Source organism: Manis javanica, chromosome 1 (assembly GCF_040802235.1).
Source record: "Manis javanica isolate MJ-LG chromosome 1, MJ_LKY, whole genome shotgun sequence".
Taxonomy (NCBI): domain Eukaryota; kingdom Metazoa; phylum Chordata; class Mammalia; order Pholidota; family Manidae; genus Manis; species Manis javanica.
The window spans coordinates 103,218,299-103,235,476 of record NC_133156.1 but is presented as its reverse complement, the minus strand read 5'-3'; the positions used below and the strand labels follow the sequence as shown (position 1 = coordinate 103,235,476).

Below are 17,178 nucleotides of genomic sequence, written 5' to 3'. Positions count from 1 at the left end.
CAGTTAACATGCTATTGAGCATGTGTGCTTTCTTACATGAATTGTAGAGCTATAAATACTTAGAAAATAACATGATATATGTAGTGATAAAAGTTAAATGAAACAGTTAATTAAAAAAATCTATCCATACTTTATTATGGGTATATTATACTTTCACCTTGTTACATGTCATTCTAATACTATGTTTTTATTTACAGAATATTTTCACAAACCACACTCTGGATATAAATGTGAGGTGGCTTGCTGTACTATATTTTAAAAACGGAATTGATCGTTACTGGAGACGAGTAGCACCTCAGTAAGTTTTCCATTGCTTTCTCCCTCTGGATAACTATTAAAGAAGAAAAGTGTTCTGTGTAGCTATTTACAAGTCAATATCCATATTATTGCTTTACTCAAAGAGTTTTTTATTTAGGGATATAAGAAGATGTAGATTTCTTGTTGGCCTTCTGCTTTCAAGGATGTCTAATTTTATGGGCACAAAATTAATGCTGAGGGAATAAGTCATGTTAAAAAAAAAAGTTTTAGGAAAAATTTTTTTAAAGAAGTTTGAAGTTAGTATTTTGAAAAAAGTCATTGAGAAGAACATCTAAGGTCATTTCTGAGCCAGCCTTTTTCCCAGTCTTTGGCATAATTTCCTTTGTGGTGGGAATGGGATATACGTTTGTAATCTCAGTTGTAACTTCTCTGATGGTTAAGTGATCAGATTTCTGTTAGTAGTTAATTACACATTATATAATTGATGGAAAGACAATGTAGACATGACCCTGGAATTCATTTGATAGAAAAGTAAACTTTGCTGAAATAAGTCTTTTTTTCCAGTAGGTGGCACTATAGCTCTTTACATTATTATATTTATAAGGCCTTAAACATTTTTTTTGAGTATTTCTAAGTACATATAAAATTGTCCCTTGAATAATACTGGAAGAAACTGGAATATTTTAAGGCTGCAGTTAGTATAATGTAGTCTAAAGCAAATCCTTCTCTTACTTATAGAATTAATAATTTTGAGATAAATGAGTAGTTATGAGAAACTGTATACTGAGTTATTAGAAACAGTGCAATACTTTTTCTATGTGAAAACACACTTTTTCACTGCCATGTCCAATTAAATTTTAGATGCCTCTTAAATTCAGTTTGTTTTACTGGTTGTTTGAAGAATATGGTTATAAATAACTGTTTTAGAAAGGATAGTAAAGTATTATTTCAGATTGTACTTTCACATAAAGAATTAGCAACTGATTAACACATAGTCTACAGGCACACACCTGATCATCTACATTTGCTCTCTTACAACACTAAACTGTGTTTTCTACCTTTATCTTGCATCTACCTACCACTTCAGCATTTTATTAAAAATAATAATAATAAAGAGAGAAATGTGGTATCCACATATAAATCAAGTATAAAAATCAAACGAATATTCATATTTGGACTGATTGTTTATAGTTCATAATGCATGATCAAAACCAAAAGTTTCTGTGATGACTGCCCTTGTACTGTTCACCATGTAACTTATTTACTATGTAAGAATTTGTTCTCCATGTAAGAACTTGTTCGTTATGCCTCAGAAGATTGGAGACTGATGAAAATTAGGCTTGGGGTGGATTAATGATTGTGCATTGAGCATTGACTCCCCTATACAGAATTGTATTGTTGTTAACAACCATTTGATCAATAAATAGGAGAGATGCCCCCCCCCCCCCCACACAAAAAGTACACACTTCCAATTGTAAAATAAATAAGTAACTGGGATGTAATGTATAGCATAAGGAATATAGTCAAAATATTGTAACAACTTGGTATGGTGATAGCTGGTACCTAGAATTATCATGTATATAAATGTTGAATCACTGTGTTGTACACCTGAAACTAATGTAATACTGTGTGTCAACTACCCTTCAATAAAAAATAATTATCTACAAAAAAAAAAAAAAAAGAGCAACTCACTAGAACTGATATCGGAATACAGCAAAGTTGCAGGATACAAAATTAACACACAGAAATTTGTGGTTTTCCTATACACTAACAATGAACCAATAGAAAGAGAAATCAGGAAAACAATTCCATTCACAATTGCATCAAAAAGAATGAAATACCTAGGAATAAACCTAACCAAGGAAGTGAAAGACCTATACCTTGAAAACTGTAAGGCACTCTTAAGAGAAATTAAAGAGGACACTAGCAAATGGAAACTCATCCCATGCTCTTGCCTAAGAAGAATTACTATTGTCAAAATGGCCATCCTGCCCAAAGCAATCTACAGATTTGATGCAATCCCTATCAAATTACCGACAGCATTCTTTAACAAATTGGAACAAATAGTTCAAAAATTCATATGGAAACACTAACGACCCTGAATAGCCAAAGCAATCCTGAGAAGGAAGAATAAAGTGAGGGGGATCTCGCTCCCCAATTTCAAGCTCTACTTCAAAGCCACAGTAATCAAAACAATTTGGTACTGGCACAAGAAGAGGGCCACAGACCAGTGGAACAGCATAGAGACTCCAGACATTAACCCAAACATATATGGTCAATTAATATACAATAAAGGAGCCATGGACATACAGTGGGGAAATGACAGCCTCTTCAACAGATGGTGCTGGCAAAACTGGACAGCTACATGTAAGAGAATGAAACTGAATCACTGTCTAACCCCATATACAAAAGTAAATTCTAAATGGATCAAAGACCTGAATGTAAGTCATGAAACCATAAAACTCTTAGAAAAAAACATAGGCAAAAATCTCTTGGACATAAACATGAGAGACTTCTTCATGAACATATCTCCCCGGGCAAGGGAAACAAAAGCAAAAATGAACAAGTGGGACTACATCAAGCTGAAAAGCTTCTGTACAGTAAAGGACACCATCAATAGAACAAAAAGGTATCCTTCAGTATGGGAGAATATATTCGTAAATGACAGATCCGATAAAGGCTTGAAATCCAAAATATATAAAGAGCTCACGCACCTCAACAAACAAAGAGCAAATAATCCAATTAAAAAATGGGCAGAAGAGCTAAACAGACAGTTCTCCAAAGAAGAAATTCAAATGGCTAACAGGCACATTGAAAAGATGCTCCACATCGCTAGTTATCAGATAAATGCAAATTAAAACCACAATGAGATACCACCTCACACCAGTAAGGATGGCTACCATCCAAAAGACAAACAACAACAAATGTTGGTGAGGTTGTGGAGAAAGGGGAACTCTCCTACACTGCTGGTGGGATTGTAAATTAGTTCAACCATTGTGGAAAGCAGTATGGAGGTTCCTCAAAAAGCTCCAAAGAGAAATACCATTTGACCCAGGAATTCCACTTTTAGGAATTTACCCTAAGAATGCAGCAGCCCAGTTTGAAAAAGACAGATGCACTCTTATGTGTATTGCAGCACTATTTACAATAGCCAAGAAATGGAAGCAACCTAAGTGTCCATCAGTAGATGATTGGATAAAGAAGATGTGGTACATATACACAATGGAATATTATTCAGCCATAAGAAGAAAAAAAATCCTACCATGTGCAACAACATGGATGGAGCTAGAGGGTATTATGCTCAGTGAAATAAGCCAGGCAGAAAAAGACAAATACCAAATGATTTCACTCATATGTGGAGTATAAGAACAAAGAAAAACTGAAGGAACAAAACAGCAGCAGAATCACAGAACCCAAGAATGGACTAACAGTTACCAAAGGGAAAGAGACTGGGGAGAATGGGAGGGAAGGGAGGGATAGGGCGGGGATAAAGAAAGCGGGTATTACGATAAGCATGTATAATGGGGGGGGCATGGGGAGGGCTGTGCAACAGAGAGAAGACAAGATGTAATTCTACAACATCTTACTACGCTGATGGACAGTGACTGATGGGGTTCGTTGGGGGGACTTGGTGAAGGGGGAGCCTTGCAAACATAATGTTCTTCATGATAACAAAATAATATAAACAAACAAACAAATAAATAAGACTTGACCTTAAAAAAAAAGAATTAGTAACGAATTTAGCTTAAATTTAAGAGTTAAAGGTGATACCCTATGTAGGTAAAATCCCAGCTTTCTCTTTTATGTATTGGGATAAAAGCTGGAAAGAAGATGGATAAACTTAGGGAGCAAGGATGGTAAGAATGTACTCAGAAAGAGAGGAAGGGAGCAAAGATTAGTAATCAAACTTATATTTAAATCTATGACATCTGAAAAATTTACTTGTTTGTGTTCTTATCTAACTTTCCTTTTATATAGTTCCTGCTCTTACCACTATTTTCACAGGGGATCATTCTAAGTTTATATGTCATAACTGTATACAATGCAACTTTAACTCGGTCCTAACTAACTAAATACTATTCAGTTTCTGCTTGGGATATAGTTTGAATTCATCAAATGATAATATGTGCATCAAATTAAAGGTGAGATATTAACTATTATTAGAGAATTGCCAAAGATTTGAATTTTTTCCAAGTTAATGGCCTGTTTTAATATATATATATATATATATATATATATATATATATATATATATATATATTTTTTTTTTTACATGGTCTCTATTTCATAGCTAATTGTTATACACTCTTAAAATTACAAAAACTGTACAAAAACAAAAACTCTTTATCAGTCAAAAACTAGACACCTTACTCCTCATCAAAAACAGGATAGGTATGCTATGTTCCTAATAGGCTCATATGCTATGATATCCTATGAGCCTACCTCCTTGGCATAGAAGAAAACTTGAATTTCAAGCTTGAGGAAAAATGTTTATAGGAGAAAATATTATTTCAGGGGTTTGATGATAGAAGGGAGCTATTAAAGTTGTAAAATACAGCCTAGTTATGAAAGAATTGTATTATTTCTAATGGAAAGCATAGATTTGCATTGGGCCTTGTCTCTTTTTGCCTAAATTATTTATCTTGATCTTGTTTTTCTGTTTGTTTATTAACCTTCAGTAAGTCTATTAAGGCTTAAAAAAATTATTGAAGCACAATATGTAACATACTTAAAAGTACATACATGAAGGGTATAGATTGAATGTTTATTATAATGTGAGCATACCCATGTTACTACCACTTGGAACTACGTAGAACATTACTAGCACCCTGGAAGCCTCCCTCTTTATAGTCAGTTACCTCCCCTTCTCCCCTCCCCTCAAAAAGTACCATCTAATGTTGCTCGCCATAAATCAACTTTACCTGTTTCTAAATTTCATACAAATGGTAATCATATACTGTGTTCTTTTATATCTGACTTTTATTCAGTATTTGTGAGATTTATACATGTAGTTGCATGGAGCAGTAATTTAGTCCTTTATGTAGGAGTATAACATTACAATTAGGAACATAGCATATCTATTCTGTTTTTGATGAGGAGTAAGGTGTCTAGTTTTTGACTGATAAAAATAACACTTCTTTGAAAACTTTTGTATGTCTTGTTGCACATAGTGTCCATTTTATTGTCATTGTGGTCAGATACATGTTCAGCTTTAGTAGATCTGTCAGTTTTCCAAACTGGGTGTATCAGCAGCATGTGACTATTGACATTATCTCCACATTCTTGGCAGCACTTAGTCTAATCTGTTTCATTTTTAGTCTTGCTGGTATGCTTTGTAATTTTTTCATTTTACTAATGAACATTGATAACCTTTTTCTGGTACTTAGTAGTCCTTTGGATGTCCTCTTTTGTGAAGGCCCTGCCATGTTTACATAAAAAATTGGGTTATCATTGATTTGTGGGACTTACATATATTTTGGATATAAGTCCTTTGTTGGATGTGCATAATGAAAGTATCTTCAGGCAAGGGAAACAAAAGCAAAAATGAACAAGTTCGACTATATCAAACGAAAAAGCTTCTGTACAGCAAAGGACACCATCAGTAGAAAAAAAAGGTATCCTACATTATGGGAGAATATATTCAGAAATGACATATCCGATAAGGGGTTGACATCCAAAATATACAAAGAGCTCATGCACATCAACAAACAAAAAGCAAATAATCCAATTAAAAAATGGGTAGAGGATCTGAACAGACAGTTCTCCAAAGAAGAAATTCAGATGGCCAACAGATACATGAAAAGATTCTTCACATCACTAATCATCAGAGAAATGCAAATTAAAACCACAATGAGATATCACTTTACACCAGTTTGGATGGCCACCATCCAAAAGACAGACAACAGCAAATGTGGAGAAAGGGGAACCCTCCTACACTGCTGGTGGGAATGTAAATTAGTTCAGCAGTATGGAGGTTCCTCAGAAAGTTCAAAATAGAAATACCATTTGACCCAGGAATTCCACTCCTTGGAATTTACCCTAAGAATACAGCAGCACAGTTTGAAAAAGACAGATGCACCCCTATGTTTTTCGCAGCACTATTTACAATAGCCAAGAAATGGAAGCAACCTAAGTGTCCATCAGTAGATGAATGGATAAAGAAGAGGTGGTACATATACACAATGGAATATTATTCAGCCATAAGAAGAAAACAAATCCTACCATTTGCGACAACATGGATGGAGCTACAGGGTATTATGCTCAGTGAAATAAGCCAGGTGGAGAAAGACAAGTATCAAATGATTTCACTCATCTGTGAAGTATAAGAACAAAGAAAAAACTGAAGGAACAGATCAGCAGCAGACTCACAGAACCCAAGAATGGACTAACGGTTACCAAAGGGAAGGGGAGGTGAGAAGGGACGGATAAGGGGAAAGGGGGGCATTATAATTAGCACACATAATGTGGTGGTGGGGGGCACAGGGAAGGCAGTATAACGCAGAGAAGACAAGTACTTACTCTGTAGCATCTTACTATGCTGATGGACAGTGACTGTAATCGGTTATGTGGTGGGACTTGATGATAGGAGGAATCTAATAACCACAGTGTTGCTCATGTAATTGATATTAATGATACTAAAAGAAAAAAATATATATTCTTCAACTTTGTGACTTTTCACTTTCTTAATAATGTTTTTTATGAAGTGAAGTTACTGATTTTAATGAAGTTCAATTTAGTTACCTTTGTATTTAATTCTTTTGGGGCCTATTTCAACATTTTTGCTCAACCCAAGGTCATGAACTTACTCTGTTTTCAAAGAGGCTTTATTTTAGTTTTCACATTTAGGTATATGATGTATCCAGAAGTGATTTCTGTTTAAGGTGCATATCTGAAGTAGGGGCAGCACTATGTATTTGTTTCTTACCATATTTCAGTCGTTCCCTTGTTACAAATCATGCACTTCATGTGAATGAAACTGTTTTTGGATTCTGTCTTTTGTCCTATTTGGCCTGTCTATCCTTGCTTTAGTTATTGTACTTTGTAAAGCTTGTTGTACTTTCTATTGCTTTTTTGTATTTAAGTTGCTATTTTTCCAGCTTTTTGAGATGGAAACTTAGGATAACTGATTTTCAGTTTTTCTTCTTGTATATGCATTTAAAATATTAAAGCTTTTCTTATAATCATGGCTTTAGTGCTGTTTCACAAGCTTTGATATGTAGTGTTTTTATTACCATTCAGTTAAAAATACTTAAAAATTTCCCTTGTGATTTCTTTTTAGACCCATGGGTTAATTAGAAGTTGCCTAATTTCCAAATATGTGGAGGTTTTTACTTACTTTTTGTTAATTGATTTCATTGTTTGGAGTGTGCTGTTACATTTTATGATTCCCAGCATATGGTATTTTGGTAAATGTTTTATGTGCATGTCAAAGAAATGCATATTTGCTGTCATGGATTATAATGTTCTATGTCACTCAGGTCAAATTTTTTATGCTATTCAAATCTTCTGTATCCTTATTATTGATTTTGTGCAATCTTTTCCATCATTTACTGACAGGTATATTAATCTCCATACTTGCCTGTTCTTTTCATTCTGTTTGCTCTTAGTATATTGAGGCTATATCTTTAGGATCATATAAGTTCAAGGTTATTATATTCCTGTAGAATTTACCTTGTCCTGATTAGGAAATGTTTCTCTTTATTTTTAGTATTCTTTGTTTTGGCTTAGTCTAGTTTTTATGATTTTAATAGAGCCAACCAGCCATCTTATAGTTGCATGGTGTATTTTTTTCTGCTTTTTTCTGTCAGTATTTCTTTGTTCTATATGAAATGTTTCTCTTAACTACATTTACTGTCGTGAGCATTTCATAATGTAGGTAACTGTTGAATCATTGTGTTGTATACTTGAAACCAATATAGTATTGCATATCAACTATAACCTCAATTAAAACAATTTCTCATATAAGCAGCAAATAGTTGGGTCTTGTTTTTTTATTCAATCTGATAAGCTTTGTCTTTTAATTTTAGTATTGCGTCCATTTACATTTAATATAATTACTGATAAAGTTAGGGTTAAATCTACCATCTCTATGTTTTCTGTTTGTTAATGTCTGATCTTTGTCCCCTCCCACCTTTTTCTTTCTTTCTTGCCTGCCTTTGGATTATTAAAGAAATTTTATGTTACTCAGTTTTTCCCATTATAAGGATATTAGGTCACTTTTATTCCTCAAGTGATTTTCCAAGAGTACAACATGCATCCTTAACTTATTAGCCTATCCTTAGATTAGTACTTTACTTTTTTCAGATAATGCACAAAATTTACAATGCTTTAATGCTGTTTATACCTTTCTGTATTTTATGTTGTTGTTGAGTACTTTAATTCTACATATATTTTTAAACTCCACAAAATATTATTTTATGTTAATTTTGCCAGCAGTATTCATTAAAATTTACCTTTCCTAGTGTTCTTCATTCCTTCCACTGTTACTTGGTTTCCATCTGGGTCCATTTGTCTTCTCCTAAAGACCTGCCTTAGTATATATCTGTCAGTGAACTCTCAAAAACAGAAGTCCTTTTTTTTCTCATGTTTCAATCTGGATATTTTCTACTGCCCTATCTTCTAGTTTGTTATCTTTATTTTACTTATTATGTTTATAGTTGTAGGATTTTCTTCTGGTATTTCTTAAGAAAGAGATTCCAGTTCTGTGGTGAAATTCTCCCATGTTTTACCTATTTTTTTATCATAATAATTATAAATATTTTAGGTGTGATTTGATTATTACAATGTCTATATATCCTGTTTCTATTTGTGTTTGATTTCAGTCATTTCTTCTGTTTTTTATGTGCCTGATATGTTTTGATTGAATGGTGGACATTGCATAGGAGAAATTGGAGAGGCTTTCAATTTTGTTATCTTTCTTCAGAGAGTTTAGTTTTCTCTGGGCAAGCAAATAGAATATATGACTTCAACCTTATTCTGTTTGAGGGTGATCTATTTCTGGTTTACTCCTAATCCCAAGTTTTGGCCTTACTAGGGTTTCAACTGCAAGCCTTTGGTGTTTACCAAAGTATTGCCTTCTAGTGGGCCCTGAACTTCCATTTGTGTCTTACCAACACTGTGAGAACTGCTGAAATCTCTTCCTAGCTCTTTAGTCTCTTAGCTGCTACTTTTCAATTTCTTGTGAGCAAATACTTAAAGGGGAAATGTACTAATTCATCACTGTTCCTTTCCCTTCTGTGTAAGACCCCCGTCTTGGCTACTGACGTTTTTAATGCTGTGCTAGTTTTCTAGGATTGTCAAATGGGGAGCTTAACACAATAGTGGAAGTGTATTTTCACACAGTTCAGGAGGCTAGGAGATTAAAATTGACATGCTTGGCAGGGCTTTACTCATTCTGAAGTCTCTAGGGAATAATTCTGTTGTCTCTTTTTAGCTTTTAGTGGTAGTTGCCATTCCTTTTCTCCTTGGCTTGCAGCTGCATCACTCCAGTTTTAGCTTCCATTGTCACATGGCCTTCTTTTCACATGTCTCCTCTGTGTTTCTCTCTGTCCAAATTTTCCTGTCCTTATAAAGGGTACCATTCATTGGATTAGGGCCCACCCTAATCTAGTATGACCTCATTTAACTCAATAACATCTGCAAAGCCCCAGTTTCCAAAGGTCACATTCACAGGTACTTGGAACTAGGACTTGAGCACATCTTTTTCGGAAGACCCAGTTCAACTTGGTAGCTGCCTTAAAACTGTTTTTTTAAATTGTATGCAACTAGCTGATATTGTTGGTTTGATTCATCTGATACCAACTACATCATAATCAGGCTGTGAAACTTAAAAATGAGGGTTTTAGAACTTAATTCTTGATAACATATTCTTGTAGTTCAGAATCAAAATGTATGCAGTGAATGTTCACCTCTCTGTCCTTTTGCTATCTAGTTTCTTTCCTCATTTGCAGTCAGAAGTATCAGTATTGTTCATACTTCCCAGAGATGTAAAATGAAAGTTTTTTAACTAGTTGGTTTCTACATGTCTTCATCCCAAATATTCTCTGATTCCTGCTACCTTTCCCTATAGAATAACCTCATTCAGATTATATAATAGAAGTCGGTGAAAACTAATATTTACTTAAAGATTTATTTAGCCATTAATTTTTTGTATGCAGCTTTTTAATTAAAGTATCATTGATACACAATCTTACAAAGATTTCATATGAAAAATATTGTGGTTTCAACATTCACCCATATTGTCAAGTCCTCACCCCACCCCATTGCAGTCACTGTCCATCGGCATAGTAAGATGATGTAGAGTCATTACTTGTCTTCTCTGTGCTGTATCACCTTCCCCATGACGTACCTATATTGTTATGTATGCAACTATTTTTACTTCAATAAAAGCAAACATCAAAATACCACATTCATTATTCTGGATTTATTTAATTTCCTATTGTTCACTATTTTGTGCTTCCTATTTAATTTTTAAGGAATTTTATGCTTTTGAATTACTTGATGTGCCAATATACAAGTAATGGAAATAATTATATTTAGTTACCAACAACCACCAAGGACACCTTGTTTGAATGACTTTTTTTATTATTAAACTTCACAGTAGTGCTTTCCTGCATTAGTTGTTAGGTAGCCTCCTTCCCTGTGTGATAAATAATATTTTTTTGCAGTGCTCTCTCAGAGGAAGAAAAATCTACATTACGTGCAGGGCTAATCACCAACTTCAATGAACCAATAAACCAGGTTAGTGAGGAAATGAATGCTAACTATTTTTTCTCTTCTGTTACTTTTTATTTTCCACACTAATTTTGCATCTTGGTGTTAAAGATTATCTTATTACATAATGCTCATTTGGGATGTATGTACATACTTCTCTGTTGGTTTGAAAATGTTGAGATGCAGTTCTAATTATTAAGAATTTTTGTTAGATATGGCTATTGTTTAAAACTCAGAAGTCATTTTAGGATATACTTCTATACTTTTTAAACTTCCTCAGTTTTTGAACCAATATTGGAATCAAATCTCCATATATTTTTACTCAATTTTAATGATTTAGGGTTGACTACAGGATGACTTCAAGTTTTTGTCTATTTCTTTCATCCATCACATTTTCAATTCCTGAAACTCCATAGGGGATAAAGAGTAGATTCCATAGTTTTTATTTTTTCCTTACCTTATAGTGATATTTTTCTCTTCTTAGAATAAAATAAGCTTTGTTTATGTATAAAAATATTCTTAAAATTTTTACAAGTCACTACTATTTATTATACTTGATTATTTAAGTGAAATATTAAAGCATACCATATTTGGTGGTATATCCAATGCAGTTTTATCCCAGTGTATTTAAATGATCTCAGTTCTCTGCTTTGTAGTTCCTTCACTAAGGAGATGGGGGAAGATGGAGATGAATGGACTAGCTCTCACTGGGGCAGGAGGTGGTTGGGAGGGGTTTGATTGAGGGGTAAACCACTGCATAGATTTTCTGTCAACCAGCATTTGGGAAATACTGATCTGTACAAATATATAAATACCTAATATTTGATATTCATTTCTACTCTTAGGCCAGTGGTTCTCAAACTTTGTGGTCTTTGAACTTCTTTATACTGCTAAAATAAAACCCCAAAACTGAGAAATTAAAAAATATTTATTAATTAAAAATAATAAAATCAACATGTTAACGTAAAAGGAATCTCAAAAAATGAACAGTAGCTGTTTCCCTGAGCAATGAATATTTAATGAGAAGAGTCATTGTTCTGCACTTTTGCATCTCTCTGTAGTGTCTGGTTATTTAAAATAAAACATGTAGATTTTCCTATTTGCTGCTTCATTTACTGTGTTGGAATATGTTATTTCAGTATAAGTTATGTGAAGAAAATCGAGTTTCACACTGATAAGTTATTGGGAAAGGGAAGACCTCACAGACCACTGAAAGGGTCTTAGTTCCTCCTTTGCCCCTGGGATCCTTAGACCACAGTTTGAGAACCACTATTTTCAGTTAGCAGTTGTTTGAGTGAAATTTTATCCACTTTTGTCAAATGTATATTTAACCAGAAAGGTAATTTTCAACTATAAATGCATTCTTATCCATTTCTTTGATTACATACATTTATTTCCAGTGATTAACTTTTTACCTCTAGATTGCAACTCAGATTGCAGTGCTGATTGCAAAAGTTGCTCGATTGGACTGCCCCAGACAGTGGCCTGAACTGATTCCTACTCTTATAGAATCTGTGAAAGTCCAAGATGATCTTCGACAGCACAGAGCATTACTTACCTTTTATCATGTTACCAAGACCCTGGCTTCTAAACGTCTGGCTGCTGATAGAAAACTGTTTTATGATGTAAGTGATTTAATACAGTTAAATTTGACTATGTATAAAAATGTTATTTATATATATATATGTATAAATTTGACTTGTATAAAAATGTAATTTTCCCTCTCTAAATTAAAATATTATGAATTGTTTCTAATTGACCTCAGATAATTCCAAGTAATAACTTCGCAGAGGTTTTAAGCTGGATAGTGATATAGTCAGGAAGTTATACAGGTACTGATTGATGTAGCTAGTACTTAGTTGCCAGTGAGGGGATTGGATAGTGCAGAACGGTCTGAAAGCAGAGTCACTAGTTTGAAGTAGTGCAGATAAAAAGTAGAAGCAGTGGTAAAGGGAAGATTTTTAGGAGGGTACAGACTTGATATTTAGAAAGTTAAAATTGACATTCTTGAGTAATTGGTGAATGTAGGGCAGATTCAGGAAGGAGTCTGATAAAACTACAGGACGATAGTCCTTTGTTAGGCATTTGAGTATTGATTGTTGAAAAGACTTTCCTTTCTCTATTCAGTTGCTTTGGCACTTTTGTATTTGAGTAACCTACCAAAATAGCGATTTTCATATTGTTCTACCCAACATTTTGGACTGCACCACGTAATACTGATGAGTTTCAAAGTATTTTTAACAATGTGCTTGCTTACCTTTGGAATCCTAATTTTGAGGATATAATTTAGGAATCTACATTTCCCAGGTGATTGTTATATGCACCAAAGTTTGAGCCAGAACCGTTTCATGTCCTCTTTATCTTTAATCCACTGGGTTTAAATGGCCAGACTTATGTTTTTCTGAGGATGTTGAGTATAAGAGGAATTCTTTTTGTTAAAGGTTGCTTTTTAAATCCTTATCACTTTTGCTTGACACCTAATTGGAACTAAAGAAATGGACAGTTTATCTTCTCAAGTCTTCCTGTGAATTTCTTGATTTTTCTCACCTTTGTCCCTGCCTCATATCTTCCCACGTACTTTTATATTGGAAGTTTTCCAAAGTCAAATGTTTAAGAGATACTGGGTTATAGTTAGTCTTTATTAAAGAGTACCCTTTTATAGATGTCATAGTTCTTAGGTTAGTGCTCTCAAGTTGTACACTCTTAATATGTTACCTTGGTTTTCAGATATAATTACATTTAGCTTAGGCAGCCTTCACAAAACAGGGGCTTTATTCTGGGTAGCTTCTTTCAGTTAATTTCCTGATCACTTCCACTCTCTTGCTTGGTTTTCTTATAGCGGGAGGCTGCTTTCTTCTCATTTAGAGTGAAGTATAGGTCAACCTAGCATATTGTACTGACTTGTAACATTGTATTTACCAAATTGTGCTGAGTTATAATTGTTAACTTTCTGAGATACACTACACTATGAGTTTTATGAGGGAGGACTGCAGCTTTTATTATGGTTCTTTTATTAAGTCCAGAAGAATAGGGTGGTGCTCAATAACTTGTTAAATGAATAAAAAATAAAGAGTAGACTTGTTCTGAGATAACTTGCTAAATTTCAAACTGGTATAGTGCAAAACTTCAAAAAGCAGTTTTGAGAGGATACACAAAACTGAAGACACCTGGAAAAAAATTCAGCTTACCCCTTTTCATTTTGGAATGCAGTAGCTGAACTGGAAACGTGGCACATAATGTGGACCAATAGGGGAATCTAGTCTGATGAATTTAATTGAAGGATGTGTATATGGGAAGGTAATAGTATAAACAACAATTTTGCTATTTAATAAAGTGGCCTGTATTATTTTGATAACTTGAAGTGTAAGAAAATCTTCCTTTTTATAATATGTTTATTGTAATGCCATGATGGTCTGTCTCTATTTACTGATCTGGTTTCAAACATAAAAAAAGGTAAGCTCATAGTTGAGCTAGTTGCTATGGCAGAGTAGTGTAGTGTGTACTTAAAACTTCTTCCTGCAGTTTAGTGTATCCCAGTAATTTTTTTTTAAAGTACCATTGCTTTTTATTGTTTTTAAAAATGCAAGCTTCAGAGTAAATTAAACCTGTAACCATTTCTTTTTTTTTGCAGTTTTTTAACTGACATATAATGCACATAATACAACAAATGATGTGAGATAATTCACATTACATAAAATTCACCATTTTAAAGCATACAATTCAATAGCATTTAGTACATTCAGAATGTTGTGCACCTCACCACTGTGTAATTCCAGAACATTTCCCCAAAAAGAAATCCCACACCCATCAGCAGTCGCTTCCCCATTCGCCTTCTCCTCATTCCCTGGCAACTACTAATTTGCTTTGTGTTTCTGTGGATCTGCCTATTGACCCCACTTTTTAAAATTTTTTATTAAGGTATGATTGAAATACACTCTTATGAAGGTTTCACATGAAAAAACAATGTGGCTACTACATTCACCCATATTATCAAGTCCCCAGTGCAGTAAGATGCCACAGATCCACTATTTTCCTTCTCTGTACTACACTGTTCTCCCTGTGATCCCCCACACCATGTGTACTAAACATAATACCCCTCAGTCTCCTCCTCCCTCCCTCTCCACCCACCCTCTCCCACCCCTCCTCTTTGGTAACCACTAGTCCCTTCTTGGAGTCTCTGAGTCTGTTGCTGTTTTGTTCCTTCAGTTTTGCTTCATTGTTATACTCCACAGATGAGAGAAATCATTTGGTACTTGTCTTTCTCCACCAGGCTTATTTCATTGAGCATAATATGCTCCAGCATCATCCATGTTGTTGCAAATGATAGGATTTGTTTCTTTCTTATGGCTGAATAGTATTCCATTGTGTATATGTACCACATCTTCTGTATCCATTCCTCTACTGATAGACACTTAGTCTTCTTCCATATCTTTGCTATTGTAAATAGTACTGCAGTAAACATAGGGGTGGATATGTCTTTTTGAATCTGAGAAATTATATTCTTCGGGTAAATTCCAAGGAGTGGAATTCCCAGGTCAAATGGTATTCCTGTTTTTAGTGTTTTGAGGAACCTCCATATTGCTTTCCACAATAGTTGAACCAGATTACATTCCCACAAGCAGTGTGGAAGGGTTCTCCTTTCTCCGCATCCTTGTCAGCATTTGTTGTTCTTAGTCTGTTCAATACTGGCCATCCTAACTTGGCCTCTAATATCCTCATTGTGTTTTTTTATTTGCATTTCCCTGATAATTAGTGATGTGGAGCATCTTTTCATGTGCCTGTTGGCCATCTGAATTTCTTTGGAGGATTGTCTATTTATATCCTCTGCCCATTTTTTAATCAGGTTATTTACTTTTTGGGTGTTGAGGTGTGGGAGTTCTTTATATATTCTGGATGTTAACCCCTTGTCAGATATGTTGTTTACAAATATATTCTCCTATACTGTAGGATGTCTTTTTGTTCTGCTGATGGTGTCCTTTGCTGTACAGAGACTTTTGAGCTTGATATAGTCCCACTTGTTTATTTTTGCTTTTGTTTCCCTTGCCTGGGGGGATATATTCATGAAAAGTTGCTCATGTTTATGTCTAAGAGATCTTTGCCTATGTTATCTTCTAAGAGTTTTATGGTTTCATGACTTACATTCAGATTTTTTATCCATTTCGAGTTTACTTTTGTGTATGGGGATAGACAATAATCCAGTTTCTTCTCTTGCATGTAACCATCCAGTTTTGCCAACACCAGTTGTTGAAGAGGCTGTCATTTCCTCATTGTATGTCCATGGCTCCTTTATCATGTATTGATTGACTTTACATGCTTGGGTTTATATCAGGGCTCTCTAGTCTGTTCCATTGGTCTATGAGTCTCTATTTGTGCCAGTACCAAATTATCTTGATTACTATAGCTTTGTTATAGAGCTTGAAGTCAGGGAGAGTTATCTCCCCAGTTTTATTCTTCCTTGTCAGGATTGCTTTGGCTGTTTGGGGTCTTTTGTGGTTCCATATGAATTTTAGAAGTATTTGCTTTAGTTCATTGAAGAATGCTGTTGGTAGTTTGATAGGGATTGCATTGAATTTGTAGATTGCTTTAGGCAGTATGGCCATTTTGACACTATTAATTCTTCCTATCCATGAGCATGGGATCATTTTCCATTTAGTGGTATCTTTAATTTCTGTCATGAGTGTCTTATAGTTTTCAGAGTGTAGTGCTTTCACTTCCTTTGTTAGGTTTATTCCTAGGTATTTTATTCTTTTTGATGCAATTGTGAATGGAATTATTTTCCTGACTTCTCTTTCTGCTAGTTCATCATTAGTGTATAGGAATGCAACAGATTTCTGTGTATTAATTTTGTGTCCTGCAACTTTGATGAATTCATATATTACATCTAGTAGTTTTGGGGTGGATTCTTTAGGGTTTTTTTATGTACAATATTATGTCATCTGCAAACAGTGACAGTGTAACTTCTTTACCAGTCTGGATGCTTTTTATTTCTTTGTGTTGTCTGATTGCTGTGGCTAGGACCTCCAGAACTATGTTGAATAAAGTGGGGAGAGTGGGCATCCTTATGTTGTTCTGATCTTAAAGGAAAAGCTTTCAGCTCGCTGTCAAGTATAATGCTGGCTGTGGGTTTGTCATATATAGCCTTTATTATGTTGAGGTACTTGCCTTCTATTCCTATTTTGTTGAGAGTTTTTATCATGAGTGGATGTT

General features: G+C 34.3%; 1 protein-coding gene across 4 annotated transcripts in view; it reads left to right on the top strand.

The window, feature by feature from the left end:
• IPO11 (importin 11) overlaps positions 1-17,178 on the top strand; it is a 289,809-nt gene that overhangs the window by 42,470 nt on the left and 230,161 nt on the right. For all 4 annotated transcript variants that reach the window (XM_073235815.1, XM_073235800.1, XM_073235804.1 and 1 more), the window contains exons 3-5: positions 198-298; positions 10,926-10,998; positions 12,393-12,596. In XM_073235815.1, the coding sequence (XP_073091916.1) occupies positions 198-298; positions 10,926-10,998; positions 12,393-12,596 (378 nt within the window). The remainder of the gene's footprint in view (positions 1-197; positions 299-10,925; positions 10,999-12,392; positions 12,597-17,178) is intronic.